The sequence below is a fragment of the Catharus ustulatus genome, chromosome 7 (assembly GCF_009819885.2).
Source record: "Catharus ustulatus isolate bCatUst1 chromosome 7, bCatUst1.pri.v2, whole genome shotgun sequence".
NCBI lineage: Eukaryota > Metazoa > Chordata > Aves > Passeriformes > Turdidae > Catharus > Catharus ustulatus.
The window spans coordinates 21,475,769-21,499,562 of NC_046227.1; the positions used below are offsets into that span (position 1 = coordinate 21,475,769).

The window sequence follows — 23,794 nt, forward strand, 5'->3', positions numbered from 1 at the left end:
GCGGCCCCGGCCCCGGGGCGGAGCGCGGTCCCGGGCAGCGGTTCAGCGACGGGGCGGCCTCGGCACCCGCTCGGTGCCGCCGCGGGCCGGGCGAGGGCTCCGTGCCCAGCTCAGCCCGCGCACCCGCGGGACCCGGCGCGCCCTCCGCGCCGCTCGCTCGGCCCCGAGCGGAGCCTGGCACCTGCTCGGCAAACCGGGGACAGCGCTCGGCGCCGGGGGAATCCCCCTTCCTCCCAGGAGGGGGTCGTGCGGCGAGGGGAAGCCCTCGCCTGGGTCACGCTGCGTAGGAGGGGGTAATCCCTTCCACCGGGGAGGGGAAGGATGCCGAGGGCTCCGGTGGTCCCTTCCCCCGCTCCCCCATGGCTCAACATCGACCCCTGCTCGCGCCGCCCCCCGCCCCAGACGGGGCGTGTACCAAGTTCCCTCCCTCCCCCGGCCCTGCCAGCGCCTGGGGCTCCCCGGCGGGCCACGCTCAGGGGCCGCGAAGGGGCCGGCGGTGCCGGGAGGGCGGGGACGCCGGGGCTACCGGAGGTGGCGGGGCCCCCCCGCCGCCATCGCCCTCGCTCCCCGCTGACCCCTGCAGCCGCCGCGGTGGGGGATGTGGCACGTCGCGGTGCTGCTGGGGTGTAGCTTATTCCTGATGCCGCTGTTTGTCGCCGAGTTTTGAAGAGATTTATTGGCTGTCTCTTGCTAAACCACGCTTGAGTAATCCGAGCTGCTGCGCGCCGTGGTGAAGCCCGGAGGGGGGAACGTCACTCCCTCTGGCAGCGGAGAAACATTAGTCTTCCAGCCCTCAAACCACCACTACAGCGTCGGAAACTGCCGGGTCACAGCCATTTGCTTTGGAAAATTGGCGATGTTTGGTGCTAGAGATCGATTACCCTTGTAATCTTTCCCCACCCGCCACCTCCTCCTGCTTACCCCACCCCTACCCGCCCCAGACAATAGCGTCCGAGCTCCTCCAGGAAAAAAATAGAAAAGAAAGCAAGGAGAGAAAGAAAGAAAGAAAGAAAAAGAAAGAAACTGGGGGATGAATCTGACTCCGATAGGAAAAGCGTGTCTCTAGAAGTGGTGCTAATGGGAAGAGATTTCCGAGCTCCAGAGGACGATGATTTGTCACAAAGGGTAGCTGGCTCGGTGCTTTGGGCTGGAGCCGTGTAGGAGATCCTTGGAGAAGTCATTGTGCACAGAAAACCGAAGACCTGTACAAACATGCCTGTTCGCAGAGGTCATGTGGCACCACAAAATACATTTTTGGGTACAATCATACGAAAATTTGAAGGGCAAAGTAAGTTCTCGCTTTCTATCTATTTTGCTATAGTTTTATTCTGCTTGTGACTAAATGGACAGCAGCTCCAGACTATTTTTAAGTTTGTAGCTTGCAAAGAAAACCCCGGAGGTAAGAAGGGGATCCCTGGCAGAAGTAGTAATATTTTTGATCTCGAATACAGATTACCAACTAGAATTATTGGTTGGTAGGCTTGTTTGGGTTTGAGGTTTTTTTCGGGAGGGGGGGTTGGGGCTATTTTCCCACGCTATTTCAAGAATAGTTTTTATCGTTGACTATATCCATATTGTATACCTATAGAAGTTATATCTCTTACCTTCTTCTGAAGCAGCGAGATGGCTCTGAAAGCAGAATGTAGAATCTTGCTGTCTTTGCAATGTCTAAAAAATAGGCTAGATTTATTATTATTACGATTGTTAATGCTGTTAATAATAATAGCCTTTTCAAAATAAAGTGAACTTCAGACTTTGATTTAGAGGAAACAGAAAATAAGCAGAAGAGTTATTAAAGAGGAAATACTCTCTTACCTTGTTGTCATGACTGCATTTTGATACAGCTGTCAAATTTCTCTCTTTTGTTTATGTAAGTCTAAAATATCTCTCAAACCAGTGCAAATGCATCCTCAGGGAGAGTCTGTGAGGTCTTTTCCAATGCAGCAGTTTACTACCTGTCAGGGAGGCTGAAGCTGAAGTGTTTTTTCCTGGCCAGAATTCTGGTTTCCTATTAACTGTAAGAAGGAACACTTGATGCTTAAAATGAATTTCATTTAGAAACAGTAGTTTGATATATGTACATTGATTTAAATATTTAGCATAATTTTAGTATCAGTCGGGTGTGTGAACCCTTACAGGTAATTCCAGTTCATATACTTCCATATGCTTAAACCCATATTAGCTTTTGTAATATTTATATTTTTCGAGAAAAAAATACAGACGGTGCTACTCCTCATTTATCTATATGTTAAGTCAGTGTTGCTACCCCAATTTTTTATGTAGTAAAATGTATATTTTTTTACACTAATGATGTGCTAGCTACTAAATAGGCAAGTGGTAGTGAAAGTTCGGCATGATTGAAAGATAGCAGGAAAAAGTAATGAAATCTCCAATACGTTGCTGGGTTCAAAGATGGACATATTTAAAATTTTGAAGGCTTGCACTGTTTACTTGGTGTCATGTAAGAAATCTTTTATAAAGCAAGCAATTGGCTTGTAAATTTAAGTAACTAAAGATTAATGTTATTAACATTAAGTGTATCAAAGTTGCACATTTAGAATTACAATGGGAATAGTGTGTTTAAAAGGTGAAGAGAAAAAAATTAGTAAGATTTGGAAACTTTTGAGCCTATCTTTGCAATGCGAGTTTGGGAAAGGAGGATGGATGAAAGCACAGAACTTCAATGAAATTTGTAAAATGTTTCCAACATAACAATCATTTAATGTACCCCCTTTTTTCTGTTTTTGGTAACTTTCTTCTGTTACTTTCTAGATAGATTTGCTAAAATACTGGCGATAAATTTTCTGTTATTCACCTCAATGAAAATCCCTACAGAGTAGATTGAGATTGGCCTTGCATCAGGAAGCCTTCACTTGAATAGAACCCCCTTCCCGACGCTCTACTTTTCCCCAAAAGAAGCTACTAACTTTTCAAGGACTTTCCTGGAGTTGCTACTGACGGGACAGTGCTCATCACTTAGGCTTCAGTGAAGCCTGAAACAGACAAAATTTTGAAGTCAAAAGGAGATTTACAGAGACTTGCATAGTGTGGTTTTATTCCCTTAAAAAACAATTACACTCATCTTTAATGTATTCTAAATAAATTAAAGTTTCTTTAAAAGCTACGGATCAAATTATCTTCAGTAAATGACTGAAAATCTCTGTACTTTAGGTATTCCCATGAAAAGAATGGTTGCTCAGCATTCATCCTTGCAATCGGCTCTATAAGAAATGTTGAAAGAGTACTAAAAAATGCATCACTTTCTTTTATTGCAGATAAAAAATTCATCATTGCTAATGCTAGAGTGCAGAATTGTGCTATCATCTACTGCAATGATGGGTTCTGTGAGATGACCGGGTTCTCCAGGCCAGATGTCATGCAGAAACCGTGCACCTGTGATTTTCTTCATGGGCCAGAGACCAAAAGACATCATATTGCCCAAATTGCTCAAGCCCTGCTGGGGTCAGAGGAGAGGAAAGTAGAAGTCACCTATTATCACAAAGATGGTAAAGTCTGGTTTTATTTTCAAAACTTTTTGTTTGGTTAGCAGTTGATTGGTAAAAGAAGTTGTACTGGCCAGCCCCTTTGCTGGAGGTGTAGTAATTTCTCTGAAGTCTGGAGAAATACATTTGCGCGTGTATCAGTAAGGGAATCTGCCCTGAGAGAGGTGGGTGTATGCAGTATATCACTGTGTGCTCACTCTACCAGCTGAATTAAGCCAGCACAGTGTTTGCATCTCTGGAACAGAAGTTCTCCTCTTGGTTGGTTTAAAGAAGATGTAAATCACTTAAAGTAATCAGCACAGAGGAAATGTACCTTGATTCAAATGCAGTATTTTACCACAAAGTAAAAAACAGTCCATCATAAAGCAAGCATTAGCTTATAAAGAAAGGTACAAGTCTTTTTCAGAGCTGAGATATTGTGAAGTACCTGCAATTGAACTACTGATATTGTCCTAGTACTGCCAGAGTTAAAATTTGGGTTTGCCTAGGCTATGACCTATTCCCTGTTATTCAGTAAAGACTCGATACATGCAGAATGGCTGAATCTGCTGATACTTTTTTTTCCTATTAAGAGCAAAAAATTACTAAATTTATTTGCAGATTTAAAAATGCATACGCATGAGAAGTAATTATGATACATAATAGCTATATGTAGAGTTTTGTTGGTGGTTGGAGTTTTTTTTAATTACCCAGAGTTATTTACAGAAACACCTATCTTTCAAATTAATTCAAATAATTGATAATTGTGGTGTACCTTATTTTGTTTCTTGCTGTGTACACTCTTGGGAGAAGGAAAAGGAAATTCATATTCAAATGCTGAGCTTAAATTAGTTCTGGAGAAGGGCCAGTGTGTTGTTTACATCAATTTTAGAATCACATGCAATGTGCTCTCTCATTTTAAAGTCACAGAGTTAAATCCTGTTCTCAATAATTCTGTTATCTTGGAAAGACTGAAGTAATATTATTTTTAGCTTAGGCTGGTGTAATTCAGATAGGACTCAGGCCAACCATTCTACCCACGCTACCAATATTTAAGCATACTCTTCATAGCAGTTTCTATGAGTAGAGCTGTTTATTCTTAGATCTGGTTTGGTGGTCTGGAGCAGATTTTGGTCAAGATTTGTTGTAGCTGTGCTGTGGACATAGATTTCTCAGGAGACTTGACACTGTGTGTCTTTTACACATCTACCCTGTGTTTGTGTTAACTTGGCATGGGTTAAAAATAATATTGCAAAAGGAGAAAGTCAGTGCTAACCTTCACAGCCTTCAGCTTGGAGGACTGTTTGGAGATTTGGTAGTTTAAAAGTCCTGAAGTCTCCCAAAACATTGGAAAGGTGGGGAAAGGCATTTAAAAGTACTGCTTATCTATCAATTACCAGAGGTGTTTAGATAGATAGACAGATAGACAGATAGATAGATCCACCATAATCTGAGACAAACCAAAGAAATACTGTCCATAAAAATTGTGATATCTTTCATAAACAGTTTTTAAATGCTAAGTTACAGATTGTTCAGTGTAAACAATCTTATGCATAAGGGTTTTCAGTAACTTCACTTCTGTGAATAGTTACTTTAATTGCCTTAATATTTTGCTTGTCTAAATGTGAGCAGGATTCACCATGTGAAATGTATGATGTATTAAATTTAAACACAGGTGAATCAGGCAAAAATTGTCAAAATATAAGATAGGTCTGACACTCAAATGCATGGCTTTCTGTCAGCTTGATTGTTTTTGTTCCGCATAATGTTCAATTTCTTTTCAAAATCTGATAGAAAATCTTAATCTACGTGATGTCATGAAATTGAAACTACCTGTATGATGAATGTAATTAATTTTAGTAAACATATTCTATCATTAGTCTAAATAACTCAAAAAGATATATCTCACTTTTCATCTTCACTTTTTCAAATTTTCAAATTTTATTTTATAGCATAAATATATATCTATATATAACATAGTCTGTATATTGTAGCAATATACAGGATAGTGATACCTAACAAGGACTTCCTCCAGGTTGTCAAACAAAGACAATTTTAAGAGTTTTGTATAATTGTGAGAGTTGAGAGCCTGTTTAGGACTTACTTTGCATGTGTGGTCTGAGTGAGTATGAGACTTGAGGTCAATTACAGCAATTCTCAATTTTCAGAGGTCAATTCTAGTACAGTCAGAAATGTAACTTTCTACATGTGAGTAACACAAGTTACTCCAGTGAACTATCCACTGCTCAAAGGTTTAATTTGACCCTGTATTTCAGGGCAAAACGTTGTATAATATTTAACGTGATACTAAGCATGGAGGAGGAAGACACCTTAAGAAGGTGTGAATTGCTTGAGGTTCCACTGACGGGAGGTTCTGAAGACCATATTACACACTCCTGAGTAAATGCCCAGTGAATTGCAAATAAAACCTTATTCCACGTCACACTATCATTTACTCTACATAAACCACTGATTATATTTAAAATTATTTTAATATTTTGAAATAAACCAAATGTCATTGGGATCACTTATAAAGCTAATCTGTCATTAGAATTCCAGCAATGCAGATATCAGAAAGGGAATCACTCTATAAATAATGCTATTTCTTTTTGATTCTAAATACCACCTCATGTAATTTTAAAATGTCACAGCTTTGAAGCTCAGCTTAAAAGAAAATTCTTCCTATAGGAAAATGGTATTGCACACATACATAGGAATTAGGATTCTGATGTTCTCTACTGGTCTATAGTCCACTTTTCTAGAAAGTGCAAGATCTTGAGTTTTAAACATCTTGATGATGCAAGACTGAAAGCTGCTGTTTGTTCACTTGCTTTAATCTTTTGACCAAATTACGCACCCAAAGAAGATGGAACAGAAGGATGGGAAAAATTGTTGCAAGTTGATATTCAGAAAATGGCAGTTGCTTGAATCTACACTGCCTTAAACATGACAGACAGAAGATAGAGTGGTCAAAGAAGAAAAAATTCTATGTATGACGATATTATAAATGAGTAACCTGGATGGAACCTGCTTCCCGTTTTACCATGCAGTGTAGGGAGGGTGCAGAGAATTATCGAGTGCTTGTGATAGTTTTGTGTATTTGTTTAGATAGCCTGGACTTGGGCACCCAGCATGACCTGGGCACCGAGTGGGCCCTGTCCCAACCACACCAGGGGTGTCTTCAGGGCAGATTTTAACATTTGTAGCTAAAAGCCTTACTAGCTGCTCGCGGAGTGCTTCTATCAGAACACAGCTTACTTTTGGTTTTAATTTCTCCTCACTCTTTTTCCTTTTAGAAGGGTATTTACAATCCAAGCAAAGTTCTAGTCCTCCGTCCTCTTCAAGTAGTGCCACAGTTGGCAATTACATAGCTACCAGAAGAGTTAGTTATTGAGAAAAATAGTTAATGGGAACAGACGGTGCCGAAACTAAAGGTCCAAATTTACAGGTTCTTATAGCACAGGTAGCTCCACAATTATCACTGGATGTACTCACGGGATTAAAGACACAGTAAATTTATTTTTTAATGTAAATATCCCTTTTTACAGCTCACAAGAACTATTATTTTGAAATAGGTTTTTTTCCAAGGATTACCCAGTAGGCATTAGCATCTGCTTAATAAAAAATTATACTCTGATATCAAAGTAGCAATATCATAAATTCCTTACTGTCTCACAATTTTTTTCACTAATAGCTGTATGATCGGAATTATACTTGAAGGCAAGATATTGTTTGTACAGGATATCAGTTCTTATTTTAATAAAGTTATTTATGGTGAAAATGTTTGACAGCTCTTCCTTTGAGGACTCCATTTTGCAGTTTAAGTCATTATTGCATAAATCATTCTTGACAGATGTAAAATATTGCTTGAGGTGGTAAAGCTGTAAAACTTTTGAGATAAAAAGTATAATTATTTTGGGATTGAGAACGGATATATAATAATCAGAAAGTATTGTGCCACACAGAATACATTTTTACTTCTTACTGTGTGCTTTGTAGGCAATAATGGGATATGTCTAAGCTTGCAGATGATATCTGTTAAAGGAAGGTAGGATCATTTAGGCTTAGCCTATATGCATCAAATATTCTAGGGTTGAGAAGAACTAAGGTAGAGTATAGGTTTGAGCAAAGATAAGATCAAGAAGTTTGCAGTGTGTGTACAAACTTCATAAACTACTTACCATTTTCCCAGTTTCAAAAAAATAATTTCCCACAACTGACTGCAGATTAAACATATTTGCATTTTCAAAACACATTTCCAAACTATCTTAAGGCTTTCCTCTTTTTTGAGAGTAGGAAAATAAAAATTGTGCAAACATACTGACGAAATAAAAGTGAAAATGGTATTAAGAGTTCTAAAATAGAAAGATCAGGACTTCATTTAGAAGCTAATCATCTAGACTTCAGTCAGCATAGGTGTTTCACCACCTGTTTGTATCAACCTACCCATCAATAAAAAATACAACTGAAAATAAAGCTGCTTACAGGTGTGTCAAGTTGCCTTATACTAGCTCTAGCGTGAGGGTCAGCAGCTGCAGTGTTGACCGTAGTTTCATTGGCTTATGCAGAACTTTTGGGATAGGTCAATGAGTCCAATCTCTCTTATACCCTACTGGTATAGGACTCCTTGATATAAGAAATACTATCTGACTACATTTTGATAAAGAAAGTATTACCCCCTACAAAAACCTGTCAAAAAACCCTTTCTTAAAGCCGGGCTTTTTTTCCAGGCATTCCTAAAATACCCCTTGGATGAAATCCAAAATGTTACTGAAGGCGTTGGCCTATTGGAAATGAATGAGGACATCCATTCTTATGTCTCTAGTGCAGTGTTTCTACCTTAGGCTTTAATACTTGTCAAGAAAAAAACATCCCTTGCCCCATTCACTATTCCTTTTGGAGCAAGGAGAACCATTAGCAGCGAGACAATACCTCAGTGATCCAAATATCTCATTTACCCATCTCCATTCAGATATTGCTCATATGTCTACTCAGAACTAGGGTAACTTATTATTCACATTTCATGTGGGATACCTAATGATTATGATAAAGCGCCTCTTAGATATCCTAAGAAAGCTTACTTATAAGTCAATTTCAATCTTATTTTCCAACTCCTGGATTTTCCAATATATTCCTTGTTCTTTCCAGGTAAAGATGAATTGATTTTAAATAAGAAGGGGACTTTTATTTAAAGAGATAGTATCTGAATAAATAGAACAACAATTAAATTGACTTCTAAATTATTCTCTTTCTCAGTGTTTAGGGTCAGAAAGGTATGAGTAGATATATGTAGTTTTAATAAGTAATGAATAGTACAATTGCTTCTATTATAGGTACTGCATCTTTAACAGAAAAAAAAGGCTTAATTTGGAAAAATCCATTCTGACAGTTTTGAGTTCCTCCATGGCACAAATAAAAAACCTGGAGGCTAGTGGTTCAGGAGTCTTTCATCTCAGTACAGTGTTCAGACGAACTATTCTTACACTGGTCTTCCATAGGATAATTTAATGTCAGGATTCAGAATGTGACAGAGGCAATTCGCACCAATCAAGGGGCTCAAATTTCCCTAGTCTAAGCTAGAAAGAAAAAATGATTGCTGACTTTGAAAAAGTGTGCTATAGTGGTAGGAAAGGTGACACATTTTAGAGTGAAATGGTAATATAAGGTTACGATGTGATGCAAATCCTCCAGAGAGTTTAATTTTTTAATTTGGCATTGCTGACAAAATTTTTGTCTGCTTTGAATATGTTCATTTTAGTTGTAGTGAAAGCTATTTTGGTTTTGGGTTATGAGACAAAAAGAACAGATGCTGTCAGTCTATTTTTGGTGTGGTTTCACATGATTTATTGTGTCCTCTTTCCATCTTTATCATGCATCCTTTCTAATGTTACATTATGATAAGAGAGTTGTTGCATACTCCTGATTCGTGTTATCGATTGGTTCTTTCCCTTCTGCACTGAATTGGTCCATATATCAAAAAGAGATGCAGAGAGCAGATCAGACATCATACCTTGCAATAGACAATAGGGGAAAGAGCCACTGCTTTTGTAATAGCAGCTTTTTGTATATTTGATATGAAACAAACTTCAAAACATGGCACTTTGAGTAACAGCAGTGTTGAGCCCTCTGGTTCCAAGCAATGGGAAGAGTACAGTGGTGTGGGTTAGATGTTATGCTAGTGGTTTCAAATCCAGTTTTAAAGTGTTTCCTACATAGCTTAGTGTATGACTCAGTCTATGTGCTAGGTAGTCCATGCTCTTCTCAGCTAAGTATGGAAAAAGCTTAATCAGGCAGTATAGGATTCGGAGTAGGAAGACAAAGCTGACTATGGAAATTGCTAATTGACTCTGGAAACTGCATATCTCAAAAGCAATCAGAACTGTGGCTGTGAACCTCAATCCGGCAGAGTGGATAAATGACAATGACAGTGGGGTATTGTGGCTCTATAGTTACTCTCTTGTTTCACATTGACTGCAGCTCTGAAAGTTCATATCTCTGTGGTGGGAACTATTTGTCATATGATTTTGTATACAGTTGAACTTTTTAGTCTAGTATACTGGGTTTTTTTTAAAGGAAATAACATGCATATTTGAATAATTTCTTGGAAATTAGACTAAATTTTCATTTTGAAAGTAGAATTACAGATATAACTCGTCACAAAATGTTTTTTGACCTCCAGAATTTTCACAGATATGCAATTTTAAGCTTCCTCACCAACTTTCTCAGTATAGCCTTTTCTCATTTTCTTAATTCTTTAAAACTGAAATCACAGTGAAATCTCATCAGGAAAGATCACCACAAAGGATATTAAAATTTAGTTTGAAAAAAGCAAGAGTAAATAGTGTAAAGGGAAGGTCTTGTGTTTTTCTGTTTCATTAGCTGGATTCCAATTATAAATCTTGTTATACCTAGTTTTGATACTGCCTTCAATTATAGAATTGAACTGTTACCCACACAAATAATATTTTCCAGCTTATTTGTTAACAAAGAGCCATCATATCATCAAAACTCAAAGATGGTATTTAAGTGTCAATATTATTATCTATTTCATTACCGATAGTGGGTGGAAATGACCAGAAGAAAGCTTAGACCAGAAATCACAGCTGCATTCAGTACTTGACTACACGGTGAAACTTCTTGCTTTCCTGTCCTTGCTCCTCCATAATAACACAATCAATAAAAATGCTTTCTCTTACATTTTGCCATTATCTCATTTAAACCTCTGATTTGCCAAATTAGACGACAGTGGAAACCAGAAGGTCTTGCCTGAACAGTTAGTTCAGAGAAACACAACAAGAATTTACTTCAGATACTTGGAAATAAGGATTTATCCCATCTGGATACTGATCCTTGACAGTACCAGCTTATGAAATCTTGGCCTTTTTTTGGGTAAATGCACAGGACTATTTGGTAACTGGTTGTTTCCGTGTTCGATAAAACTCCTAAAGGCCTGAGAGCAAGATATCAGTGCTCAATGACACAGAAACTAGCTTGCACACCAAGAGCTTTCATAGAATTGAATTGCAAATTTTAATTTTTATAACACTAAGAAATCCTAATCTTTAAGTATTGGAGCACTGCTCATACACACTGTACACCTTTGTTAACTAGTATTGGCTGAATCTCTATTGCTGCACAAAAAGACAACAAATTATGAATGAAATGTGCGAAACAGAGACAAAACTTTCATCCATTTTTATCCACGGGTTAGACAGGAAGAACCAGTTTTGGAACAAGGACATATTAGAGGATTTTGTCTTTCTCTTATACCTATGCTACTTGAAAAGCTGTTAATCATCATGTAAATATGTTTCATCACTAACATGCATGTGCTAAAGCACTTACTCCCAGCTGTTGTCAGACTTTGGAGTCTGTGCCCTTTTGAGATTATTTCTTAGAGCATTCTTTGCTGATTTTCATTCAAATCAATGCAAGTGGATCTCTGAAAATAGCTTACAAATTTCCTCCTTTCAAAACTAATTTATGTCAATCTGCTTTACTCCTTCCTCTCTGGAAAAAAATGCCAGATAATCTCATTAGTATTTTGAATGTTTATGCAATTCTTTTTATACTTTCAAAAGAACATGAAACTCACTAGTTCATAAATACTATTGTCATAGCAGCTAGGGTAAAAAAAAAACACTGTTGCATTTCTGTCTACTTGTTTAAAAAATGTCAAGAAAGAATGAAAGAAAGAAAGAAAGAAAGAAAGAAAGAAAGAAACCCTGAAGTCCATGCCATTTTAAATAATGACAATGAAAGAAAGGAAAATGTGTTCCATTTTTATCCATTTTAAGTGCCCAGTTTATTTTTGCTTGATAACTTATACCAGGAATCAATTTAACACCAAAGTTTATCCAACAGTCCTTCTCAGAAGGACTATTTCTGGAGTTATGGATAATATACCCGTATTATGTGAGAGAGTAGTAACAGCCTTGAAGTACAAAAGATTAACGGAGCAGCTCACAAACTGGTATGAAAACCTATGTATTATGTCAATCCTGAGCCAGTCCATGCTGGATCTTTTGCAGAGCATCCTTAGTCTTTCTATAAGTTACACTGATCACTTATGGCAACAAAAATGTGGGCACATAATGCACAGAAGCATATTTAGTGTTTTATCCATAGAGTTTTAAAGAAAAGTTTTGTAGTTTTTGAGCTAAAGAAGAGTTTGAGTACTGTTTGTGGATGACCACAAAACTGTAATAAAACGTTGTTCCTCTTTATCCTGAAACTTGCAAATCCTTTCTAATGTCAGGATTAGAAGTAGGATCTAAGGACCTGCTCCCAAATGCCTAAAAAGTTAATTAAAAAACTACTCACTGCTGCTGCAGCTACAAGCAGAATTAGTGTCTGATTTGTGTGATATTTGTAGATCAGGACCTGGGTGTGGGTGGCTTTCCCCTCCTGTGCTCATGGTTATTTAAACAGGGGGAAAGAGGAAGGAATGCATGCTTCACAGACCACTCTTCTTCCTAGCTGATGGGTAGGCAAAGGTATTTCATAGAAACAACTACACAAGCTAAGAACATTACAGCTAAGGGAGCTATTCCATAAACCACACAGATCTATTAACAATCATTTTTGATTGTCTTTTGACCTCATTTGTAAAAAACAGATCCTGCAGTAGCAGAATTGCCAGTAGCGTCACTGCCTCTGCAGAACTCAACATATGCAAAACATAATTATTAACCAGACAAATACATTGTGTGTGGCTGCATGAATTTCAGACATAATCTCTTTAACATTTGAATGTGTAGGATCATTTGTCCCTACTTCATGGGAATTGATTGAATTGTTTCTCTTTTAAATAACATTTTATTCTTAATCCCTTTTCACCTAGGGATAATTTTGCTGTAAATAAGAAAAAGAAAAAAGGACTTTATTTCCGCTTTCTGAGGAATATCTGAAGAAATATGTCAACTTTTTTTTTTTTTAAATGATGGAGAAGCAATTCTACACATTTAATCTCAACTATTACTTGGAAAGTAGATTATCTAAATGTTGGGTGGGGGGTTGGGGGGGATGGGATTTTCCCCTCAGATCCCACAGGCACTAAAATATCAGATACAACAAAGTTATCATATCACTGAGGTTAAGTTCCTGCAAGAAAATTACTTACCTGAAGTTTTACATGTAAAATAAAATTAAGGGGTAGATTTTCAGTGATATGTATATATTATTATATATACTATGAAAGTGCATTTCCCCTTTTCAAAAGGTTTGCAAACCACTTTGAGGAGCTGCCAAAATTTCTTTCCACCCCATCACAGTCTTATTCTATAGTTCACAACAGTTTTGCTAATAAAGCACTTTTCTTATTAAATACATTCAATCACGGGGAGTTTGAAAAGAACTGCAAATTAGAGGGGCTCCTTATAAGCTGATTGACTAATGCAGTGAGTCTTTTGCCTCCAAAGACTATTATTCTGGAAAAACTCACAGTTCCAAAACATCCTTCTGTAATGCATTTTCGTACTATCCTCTTCTCTTTCCCAATACAGTACACCAAAGCTGCATTGTAATATTTCCCAGTGTACATATATATATAAAATACCACAAAAAACTCCTCAACATGGTCAAGTCTAAGAAATAGATAACAGAGTGAGAATATAAAATTATATTACAGGGAATAGTTCTGTAAAGCTATCTTTAATAGGAATTGTACTTAATAGGGATTATTCTTCTATGAGCATATCACACAACAGGTCAGGTCCAAGACAACACCCTAGGTAATGCAGTTGTGTACGTGTCTCTCTTTTGTCATAATAAACAATAATTTCCAGAGAAGAGTCGTCACACATGACCCTGAAGTGCCAGAATGGGGTTAGAGACAGCTGGGGGTTGTACTGAATGGCAAAAGTCTCCAAAATGTTTCCTTCTCTTGACATAGGGTTAAAAGAAAACAAAGGTGGAACCAACTCTTGTGTCAACTTCAGTCCTCAACTTTTCCAAATTTGATATAGACAATAGAACTGCCAAATAAATGACAAAGGCAAAATACAGGAGGAATGGTTAAGAAAGTTCAGTGGCTGCTAAACTCATGCTTTTTTCAAACAGAAAATAATTGTCATTTGCCAGTCTCACATTGAACTTTGTTGTGATAATTGTAGCACTTATTCAGATGCTACCACAAATCAGTCATACAAAGCCTGTGCATCCTTATTAAAAAAAAAAAAAAGCAGAACTTAGCTGAGTATTATTTGTGTTTAACTGGTGCTGCATGTATTATGCAGCAAATGGGCCTTTATTTCCTCCTCAAAACACAAAAACTTCCACTTTTCAAACTTTTAAAGAACTGAAATTTCATCAGATTCTAGCTTGATTCAACTTTTTAGGTGTCCGCAATGGATTCTGATCTTCGTGATCCCAAATACTTGTGAGAGCTACATAATGTTACCAATGGGAAAAAATTACATTTCTGCAGGTTATAATATATCTGATTAGATTCAAATAACATATCTCTAAAATTTATTATTAACCAGGGATATCCTCATAACCTAGTTTAGATTGCAATTCCTCTCTTGGACTTCATCCTTTGTTTGTATTTTGTTTTTTAGAAACTGGCACAATCTGTATAACAATTAATGCTTTGTTTCACATGGGAATCATTAAATAGCAATCACTCAGATGTATTTGCTTTCAGAAAGCATTCTGTTAGCATGGCACATACTCTAATATATAGCATTTTACCCTTCCAGTACAGCAAAGAATCCTTTTCTTAGTTTGGTATTTTATAACCATTGTATTTTCATAGAAACCAGAAGTATTTAGGTCAGGAGGAAAATTGGGAGGTCATCCAGTCCAGTCTTCTGCCAAAAGCAGGAGCAACACAGAATTCAGAGTAGGTTGCTTAGGACCTGTCCAATTGGATGCCAGGATGGAGCCCCTCTGGGAAACCTGTTCCAGTGCCCTCACATTGAAACTGACTTTTCTTTATACCAGTTTAAAGCATTGTCTGTCATTCTTTTGCCATGCACCTAGTACAAGACCTGCCTCCATCCCCTGGTAAATTCCTCATGCCTATTCAAAGACTGTTATTAAGTCACTCGGAGCTGTCCCTACTCTAGGCTCATAGCCAAGGGCAATTTCCTCAACCGCTCCTCAAGGACATGTGCACCAAGTCCACATCCATCTTGGTGACTTCTGCTAGCCTCATTCAAGTTCATCAGCATTTCTCTTGTACTAGGGTTCCAAAGTTGGATTCACTATTCCAGGTGTGGTCAACTGAGAACTGAGTAAAGGGGAAGTAACACTTTCCTCAATCTACTGGCAAAACTTCTGGTGATACAACTCACTATATTTTATCCTGGACACAGCTGGACTCAAATTTCTCAACAGATCACTGTCTCAGTCCTCTTCCTGTACCTCAAGATTCAAACCTTTCCCAGACTGAGGTGGTGAATGTTTAAAGTGCCTCAACTTTATCTGCATCCACTGTCACTACATCACTGTCCCCACTCATTAGCAGACTCAAGTTATACTTGTTCATTTTTTTACTGCTAACATACGAGCAAGCAACGTGAGCTCTTGTTGCCCTTGATATCCCAAGAGTTTCAAATCTAGCTCAGCTTTTCCTTTCCCCAAACCATCCCATCAAGCCTGGGCAGTGTTTTGGTATACTCCTCTTGTAGCCTGCCCTTGCTCCCACCTCTTTTAAATATTGTTTTTGTCGGGGGTGTTTTGCTGTTGTTTTTTCTTCACTGGACCTCAGTCATGATTTCTCTGCAGAGCCAACTGGTATTTGAATAAGTTTATTCATTTTTCTGAGTACTTGAGTGGACTGATATGGTGCTTGAGAAAGCATATGAGCAATACCCTCTGCAATGTTTGAAGATATAATGAGTTAGATACCAAGCTTTTTTTATTTTTCCTCAATTCAGTAACCCACATGTGGGTATTTTACATATCTTTTATTATACTAAGTGGCATCTATGCTACTTTAATTATTATTCTTATTCTTTCTTTAATGGTTCAATATATTGTCAAGTTCTAGACATTACATTTTGCATAACTTAGACTTATTCATGCATTAGGAAATCATTTTACATTACACATACAAGATAGTTGAAATTGCAACCTATATATTTTTTGTTGGAAGACCTTTTCCTTTTCCAAATATCATTACTGATGTGCTACCTGGTCTAAATTCCGTGTTGCTACACCTTTTATTATGAAAAAAATAAGTGTTGTCCTGTAATAGAGCTCAATTCACCTGTCTGTTAGGCAACTGTCTGATTTTCTTTGACAGATTTTTTTTTATACAAAAGTGTTTGAGCTTAAAAGAAAAAAAAGCATCATAATGCTTATTTTGCTGTAGATTACAGTGATCCAAACCAACTTAAGGCTAAAGAAAGTTGTGATGGAGTACTAAGTTTTAGAACAGCTAATCAGTTTTCTTAACACTAGAAGATAACTGCACTGGCAGCTAACCAGAGCACCCTTGGTACACATTATTGAGCACTTCATTCTCATCACTAAAGATATGAAAAAATCAGATCTTCTAAGAGAGAAATATTTTTCACACTGTGTCAAATTCTTTCAGTGACTTTCAGTAGTGAGGTAACATTATTGAAAAACTGTCTCGTCTCAGAAGAAAAAGTTTATTGCTAACATTTCCTTAGCTAGGTCATGCAAAAGACAGTATTTTCCTCTCCATTTCTCTTCTACCACTTTTAATTTCATATTTCCTTCTTCAAGTTACAGATTTATCCTATACTCCTTCTTCCAGGTTAATGACTAGGGGAGATAGAAGTCTACTGTTTTTCTTCAAGGGTTAATACCAGCTTTTTCCTTCAGGACAATGCCAACTCCCCTTCCCCTACCCTGTGAAACACCACAATCAGTATAGAAGTGTGCTATCTCCCAACAGGAGCTCAGCACATCTGCCTGCTGGCACTGATGGTGCTCAGCATCCTGCTGGAGCTGGCCCCTAAAGCAGAACACAACAGCAGAGCATAGGGAACCCTGCACCTTGTGTGCCACTGCAGTGATGTCAGAACCATGGGTTTAAGCAATACCTTTTCCAACACCCATCATTTAGGGATGTGGTTCCATCTGAGGATATTAATTAAAACTGAGAGGTAATCCTACTGATTTAAGATACCCCAACTGGGGGACCTGACAGCCTATTCCAATTTGCAACCCATTTCATATTTTCTCTCAGTTCTTAATCTATAGACAAGGACTGTTAAACAGGCAAAATGTGACAAAGCATATTTAATAACATTATTAATGATGAATTCAACTACTGCTTGAAGGTGTTGATAAGCTTCATCAAATATACTTCCACTGACTAAACCAGCACTGACAATATTCTAAAATGTATTATTAAAATAACTTCTCTCTATATTGCATGCATATTTAACACTTACAGATCTCTCTGTTTCATGCTGGATTTTATTTTTAATCATCCTAACATGATGTTTGAAAGCTCATCGATAAAACTTGCTTTATTGATTCCCTAAAAGGAACTTTCTTTTACTCTCTACTCATGACAGATGAAAGTACCTTAAGGGTGTATAACAGCAGATCCTGGCATTACATTAGAAATACTGGTTGCCCCTACTTCAGTTAATTTGATCATACAGAAGAGAACACATCTAGCATATGCATTAAAATATAGTATTATGCAAGGATTTTTCAATTTGTAGCTTGTTATTCAAGTGTGATTTTATTTCAGCTCAGATGCAAAGCCATTCCTCTGTCTAAGGTAATGAGAGATTCACACATTGAGGTTTTAATTGCACCCATTTCTGCATGCAACAGTTTTAGTACAGTGTTCAGGGTAGCTACTTGTATGTGCTTTATTTCTGCATAGGACTAATTTAGTGTGCATACTACTGGGAAATGTGTCTTATTTTTAATTTAAAGGAATGAGATTATACAAATCATTTCTCATTCTTGGGCTGGACCAAATATTCCTTGTCAGATTGCCCGTGACAAGCCAATTGCAAATGTTGACTTGTTTTTGTCAAGAATAGTTAAAGATACTTGGCCCTACAAGGCTTTAGCAAAGTCAGAATGTGAACAAGAGCCAAAAGGATGGCTTTTCTAGCCTTGTTTCTGATCCTGTGCTTTGCAGAGAAACACAGTTATCTTTACACACAGGTATTACAAAACAACTTTCCCTTGACTAACATAACTTTCAAATTGTGTTTACATCCCATTTATTTATAGTCTTTATCTAAAACAAGAGAGTTGTGAAGCAAACCTACCAAAGCTGTTAAGTTGAATTTCTAATTTTGAAATTCTAATTTTTTCTAACTGAAAAGCTTTTATGTTTTTATCTGGATCTGAAATGCTTGAAAATATTCAATAGTTACATAGTTGATAAAGGCTTTACAAATTTATGCTTTTTTGTGACTTAGTTGAACACATCACTCTTTTAATCATCAGCAAGTCATTGTTTTTTAGATACACAATATATTACAATGTAGTTTGCAAGCACTTAGGAGAGCAAAATAACATGTAGGTATTTTACAACTTAAGTATTTTCACACTAACTTCTGTCCTAATCTTTAGGGTTATGGCACATTTATTCTTTAAAAACACATTTTTTATCCTGGTAGCCAGGATAATCATAAGAAATTTCGGGGCAGTGAGTTCAACCACTCAACCCAGGTCTATTTGCTGGGACAAAAAAAATAGGGTCTTATTTTAAAGTGCTAAAGTTAAATAGAAATCTTTTTTGAGTACAGGATTGATAGTTCCATTATGTCTACCTAGCCAGCCTTTCTGAAGTGCAGCAAAAAGGGTAAGCAAAACCTCTGGCTAAAGAGGTACCTTGCATCATCTCAAAATGCTTTTTCCAAATGCAATGGTAAATCCAGCTTTTCTTTTGGTATTTTCAGGGGCATAGAGACTTTCATGCATATATTTGTTGGAGTTAGGTAGTATTTTACATTTTATGGGAATAAAACACCAGAACTGAGATCTGAACTGAGATCAGCAATCAAAGTTAACATTCTGTCTCTGAGATATTATCTGTAAAGGAAATTTTCAAAAGGGGTTGAAGAATTGTAAAGAAATTTCATTATTACCTGTCATGGACATGTCATCTCTATATTGCCGAGAAAAAAAACTTACTAAAGGAAAAAAAACAAACAACCATAAAAACCTCCAAAAACAAAATGAAAAGTTTTTTTGAGCCTGTTTGTCCTGTACTACCAATACTTTCAGCAAATTAATAATGCTCTTATATAACAGCAATGTACAAAGGAAAAATTTGCTAGGATTGAATCAAGTTAAAATCTGTTTTAGCTTTGCCAAGTCATCAGTCTTCAGTCATTGATGGTAACATCAAAACTCTTTTAATAAATTTTAGACTCTCAGGGCTACAGTCCTAAAATCATTGAGAAGTTCGAGTTTAAGCAAGTGAGAGAAAAGTCTGCAAAAACCTGACAAATTTTCCAGTTTCATTCGTAAAGCTCATTTCACCTTTAACATTACTATAACTTTCAGTGGGGAGAAGAAGGGAAATGTGAATTCTCAAGAGTGCCTAGAATTAAAGTTTTTATTCTATTGAAATTATCATTCAACTCAAGTAAAGCATCTGGTATAGTCACATGCTGAACATGAATTGGATGAGCACACCTAGCCAGTAGCTGTTTATCAGTTCTGTGGTAATCTTTGCCGGTTAGCAAAAATCACACTGTCTTTCTTTACGAAGGTGCCCACAGTTTTAACCCTGTATTTTTTTTCAAATTATAAGGTATCTTCACCTTTCCTTCAGATTTTCCAGAAAAGTTTACTGATTTAGCTCTTTGTGAGTATTTTGATTATTTATTTGGTATGGAAATAATGGCTTGTATTCTATCTGTATACAAGAACTTTTGTGAAAATCTAGTCTGAGCTACACAATTAGGAAAGTGATAACTCTGATTTGTTGACTAGCTCACTGATGCTTCTCTTATTATGTCATAGAGGATCTATCTTCTGCAATCGTTAAATTCAGCAATAATATACTGCATCCAGTAACATCTTCAAACAATAATACAGAATTATATATATATATATATATATATATGTGTGTGTGTGTGTGAAAGTACTGTTGTTATCTATTTCATTGCTTCTACTTGTGCTTATTTGCTCTTATTTTTCATGTTACCTCTAAAATAAATATCAGGGTATGGTGAAGCAGAAGGGGCAAATTACAAACTCACTGCTGTTCTACAACTTTTTTCTTCAGAGCAACAAGCAAAAGTCAGCAGTGAGTATTCATCGGTTTTGGTAGCAATGTTGATTTTTAGCTCTAATAGAGTTAATGGGAAGCACAGTAAATAGCTTCAGATATATTTACTATGGTGGTTGTAATCACTCATAATTATATAATTGGATACCTAACACTGTTTATCAAAGATAGTCAATATTACACATTAAATTGGCTTGGCTCTGTATTAAAGGGGAAAAGTCAAACAGAAAGCTTGATGTACCCCTTGAATTGGAGCCCTGGTCAGACCTCAGGAGTGAGGATCCTCTGGAGAAGCTGTATATTACAGGCCCTCCAAAAGGAAAGAAAGCAAATCTAGGTTCTGTAAGAAGTATAAGCACAATAAGAAAATTTGTGCATAAATGACTGTACAAGACTGAAATAGTTTGGTTCTTGGCCAAACTGGGGAATAAACACCACAGAATTATTTTTTTAAAAGCTCCACCCTCATAACTTCTCAGGTCATGATTCAACTCCATCATTTTTGCAAATGCTGAATTTCTCTGTGAAAGCTTGGGAAAATGTGAGCATTATTTCAGCACACAGAGAAGGTTGCGATATCTGCTAAGCCTAAAAGTTTGGCTTCAAACTGTCCAAACAAGAATTGAATATGACTAAAATTTTAAAAATTTAGGATGAAAGCTTTTAGTTAAACTTTGTTATTCTGGGCAGGAAAAAAACAATTAAACAAGCAATGGAGAAAGATGAACATACATATTAAAATATCACTTTAATTTCATTAACTATTAATGAAAAAATGTGTCTAGTCCCATTGTGTAAGTCTCATTAATATCAACAATTAATAAGGCTTTATGAAATGTGCAAAGAGGAGTATAAATAACTCAAACATTGATCCCAAACAGCCCACAGCAAAAAAAACATGGGCATAGAGTTTCTTTAAAAAAAACATTGTTAAAAAGTCTCCAGTTTCAAACTCATAATAGTTTTGAAATCTGAAAAACTGTTGAAAATGAGTTCTTACGTTAGATTCTTGAAATGTTCGCTCTAAAGCAATTGAAGCATTTTTGTGAGTGAGAAATGAAAACTGGTAAAAAGGCTCATGGCCTAAAATTTTTAACCTCAGATTCTCTGAAATTCAGTGAATTGTAATAGCTGAGATATAATTAGAGATAAAATTTGCATTTTTGATCTTCGGTTTTTTTGCACATAGTATAATATCTTCTAATGACTTTTAATATACCTTATGGGGAATATTAAAAATGCTTTAAAATAGGTCTGTGATGTACTTATTGTAAGATCCTGTACTATTCTTTGTAGTACATAGAAAAAAAAATCTATAGTGTTTTCATTTAATACATGTATTTATAAAGGGAGCAGACAAAAAATGATTATTTACTTACCCATCATTATTTTATTATATAATTCTAAAAAAATTTCCTAATTGTAAAGCCATACAGGTTATCACAGGGCAAATAGATATTTGATAGTTTCATGGAAATCTGGATTACAATTCCCATTATGAAACTAGTTTTTATTGCTTAAAGTACTATTTCTGCCATGAGCTCCATGCTCCCAGGCACAATACACATTAGTCTACAAGGGAAACATCATCTCAGGACAGATCTCTGACCTTTTAATAAATACTGAAGACATCTACTGGTCATTGCAGGTCTTTACGAATGAGCTGCAAAAGCAGGACAGGTCAAGACCAACCATTAAGTCATATCAGTACTTATTTCAAGGTTATATACAGAAACCAAAGGTTGAGCACATATTCCTACAGAGAAGCTTTTCATCTGAACTTACAAGAACAGTCATTTTTTGGAAAACATAAAATAGCCAATATTTGTACATGTCCTTCCTAATACAAAATTTCAGACACTATTTTTCACTAACAACTAAAACAAGGTAAATTGTAGTTCCAAATATAATTTTCCCTATAAATAATCTATTTGTTATGCCTTAAATTATTTCATTGAATAAAAGCACTCCATAGGCATAGGCAAATAAGCAGGTGGTGGAAGTTGAGCAGACAGCAGATTAAGAACAAGATCTGCATGAAGCATCCAGATACTTTAGGGACCAGGACAAAATCTAACTAGGTACCCATATATATGCTAATTGATTTTCCAGTCTTCCACTCATGTAAAATGGATAGATGGAAAATTCAAGAATCTTTATCCTTTGTATCCTTATGCAAGAGTTGGTGGATGGTAATACAAGCTTTCCTATTTATCAACACAGTGCTACATGTTTTACCAATTTCAAAGATGGCAGGACTTTTACTGCCATGCCCCAGATCACCAGAACTCTTTGAACAGTCACTTCAGTGCACATTTTTTCTTAAAACCTCTACAGCCCAGAGAGAGGGTTGGAAGTGAAAAACCAGAATGTGACCTGATACATTTATCCTCATCTCTGAGTACTTCCCAAAATAGGGACATACCTATCGAATGTGTAAAAGAACAACTACTGTGTGCTCACTAACAGCTTGTAAGAGAATTTTTGAATACTGAGTAGGAGGAGAAATGACAGCTGACCAGGAAATAGGGTTATTATATGTTCTTTTTTAAAAGCATAATTTTGAACCATTTCCACAAAACCACTACTCAAGGTTAATGAAGCAAGCACAAACTTATCATTTCATCCTAAAGAACGAACATCTAATGCAGTATTATCTCTACTACTGCATTGCGGTATCACTTCTGGGTTTCTGTCCAAGTCTTGGTGTGGGGCTTGAGCTCATGGTTTTTTGGCCAGCTTAAAACCTATTGCGAGCTCGCCATGAAGGCGTTCACCCCACTTTGAATTATCCAGCAAAGTGCTTACTGTTGTAGCACAAATAGTAGGAGTGTGATACAAATAATTTACATTTTATAAAAATAATAATAAAATATAAAAATAGACAAGGCCCTAAATATTACAGAAAGACAATTTAAAGACTAAGGTATTCTATCGTAATACAGTACTTTTATTTCTCTTAAAAATATTTCTTGTATTGCTACAGCAAGATAAATAGATACTAAATTACAGTGCAGTGTTGTTACATCACTTAAACAATTTCTTCCAGCCTATTGCAGAAATAGGACTAGACCCATTAAGCTAATCATCTTATTGAAATTGCATCACTAATACTTAATTTAATGCTTCTTCTAAAATGTACCAGCCCTCCTGCAAAAGTGAAATATTCATGTGAATGGCACAATGCATTATCTTAGGACTTCACTTGTAGCATGTGGCTGAATTGTGATACTCTATTTGTAGTAAAGGTGACTGGTTGAATTCTACAGAGATTGTTATGACTGCTAACAGCTACTTAAATCCAGAGGTGCAATTTAGCTCTGCATGCCAGCATCTAAATGAAAATAAGAGAAGACACTGAGGAATGAAATTTTGACTAAGGATACAGATATCATAATGACTTATTTCACCACAGTATTAGAATATACAGGGAGAAGCCAAGATTAGTGCAGTTTCTATCAAAAGCTTCCACTGGCAACTCTTGTCATCATCTGTTTTTGAAAGCTGCCCCAGAAGTAGAAGCCACAGACAAAAGCTTGCTGATACATACAGCACTATTAGAGAGAAACACCACAGTACCTCTGGATCCCTGTTAAGCGTTAACCACTCAGGCTGGGAA

General features: G+C 36.7%; 1 protein-coding gene and 1 long non-coding RNA gene across 7 annotated transcripts in view; one reads left to right on the forward strand and one right to left on the reverse strand.

The window, feature by feature from the left end:
- Positions 1 to 757: 757 nt before the first annotated feature.
- LOC116998758 lies at positions 758 to 2,110 on the reverse strand. The gene is made up of 3 exons (XR_004418455.1): positions 1,816 to 2,110; positions 1,605 to 1,668; positions 758 to 840 (listed from the first exon to the last, which is right to left on the reverse strand). It is a non-coding gene; the product is annotated as an uncharacterized LOC116998758 (long non-coding RNA).
- Positions 839 to 23,794, forward strand: part of KCNH7 (potassium voltage-gated channel subfamily H member 7) — a 213,779-nt gene continuing 190,823 nt past the window's right edge. For all 6 annotated transcript variants that reach the window (XM_033064838.2, XM_033064840.2, XM_033064839.2 and 3 more), the window contains exons 1-2: positions 839 to 1,288; positions 3,276 to 3,506. In XM_033064838.2, the coding sequence (XP_032920729.1) occupies positions 1,213 to 1,288; positions 3,276 to 3,506 (307 nt within the window). In that variant the 5' untranslated portion in view covers positions 839 to 1,212. The remainder of the gene's footprint in view (positions 1,289 to 3,275; positions 3,507 to 23,794) is intronic.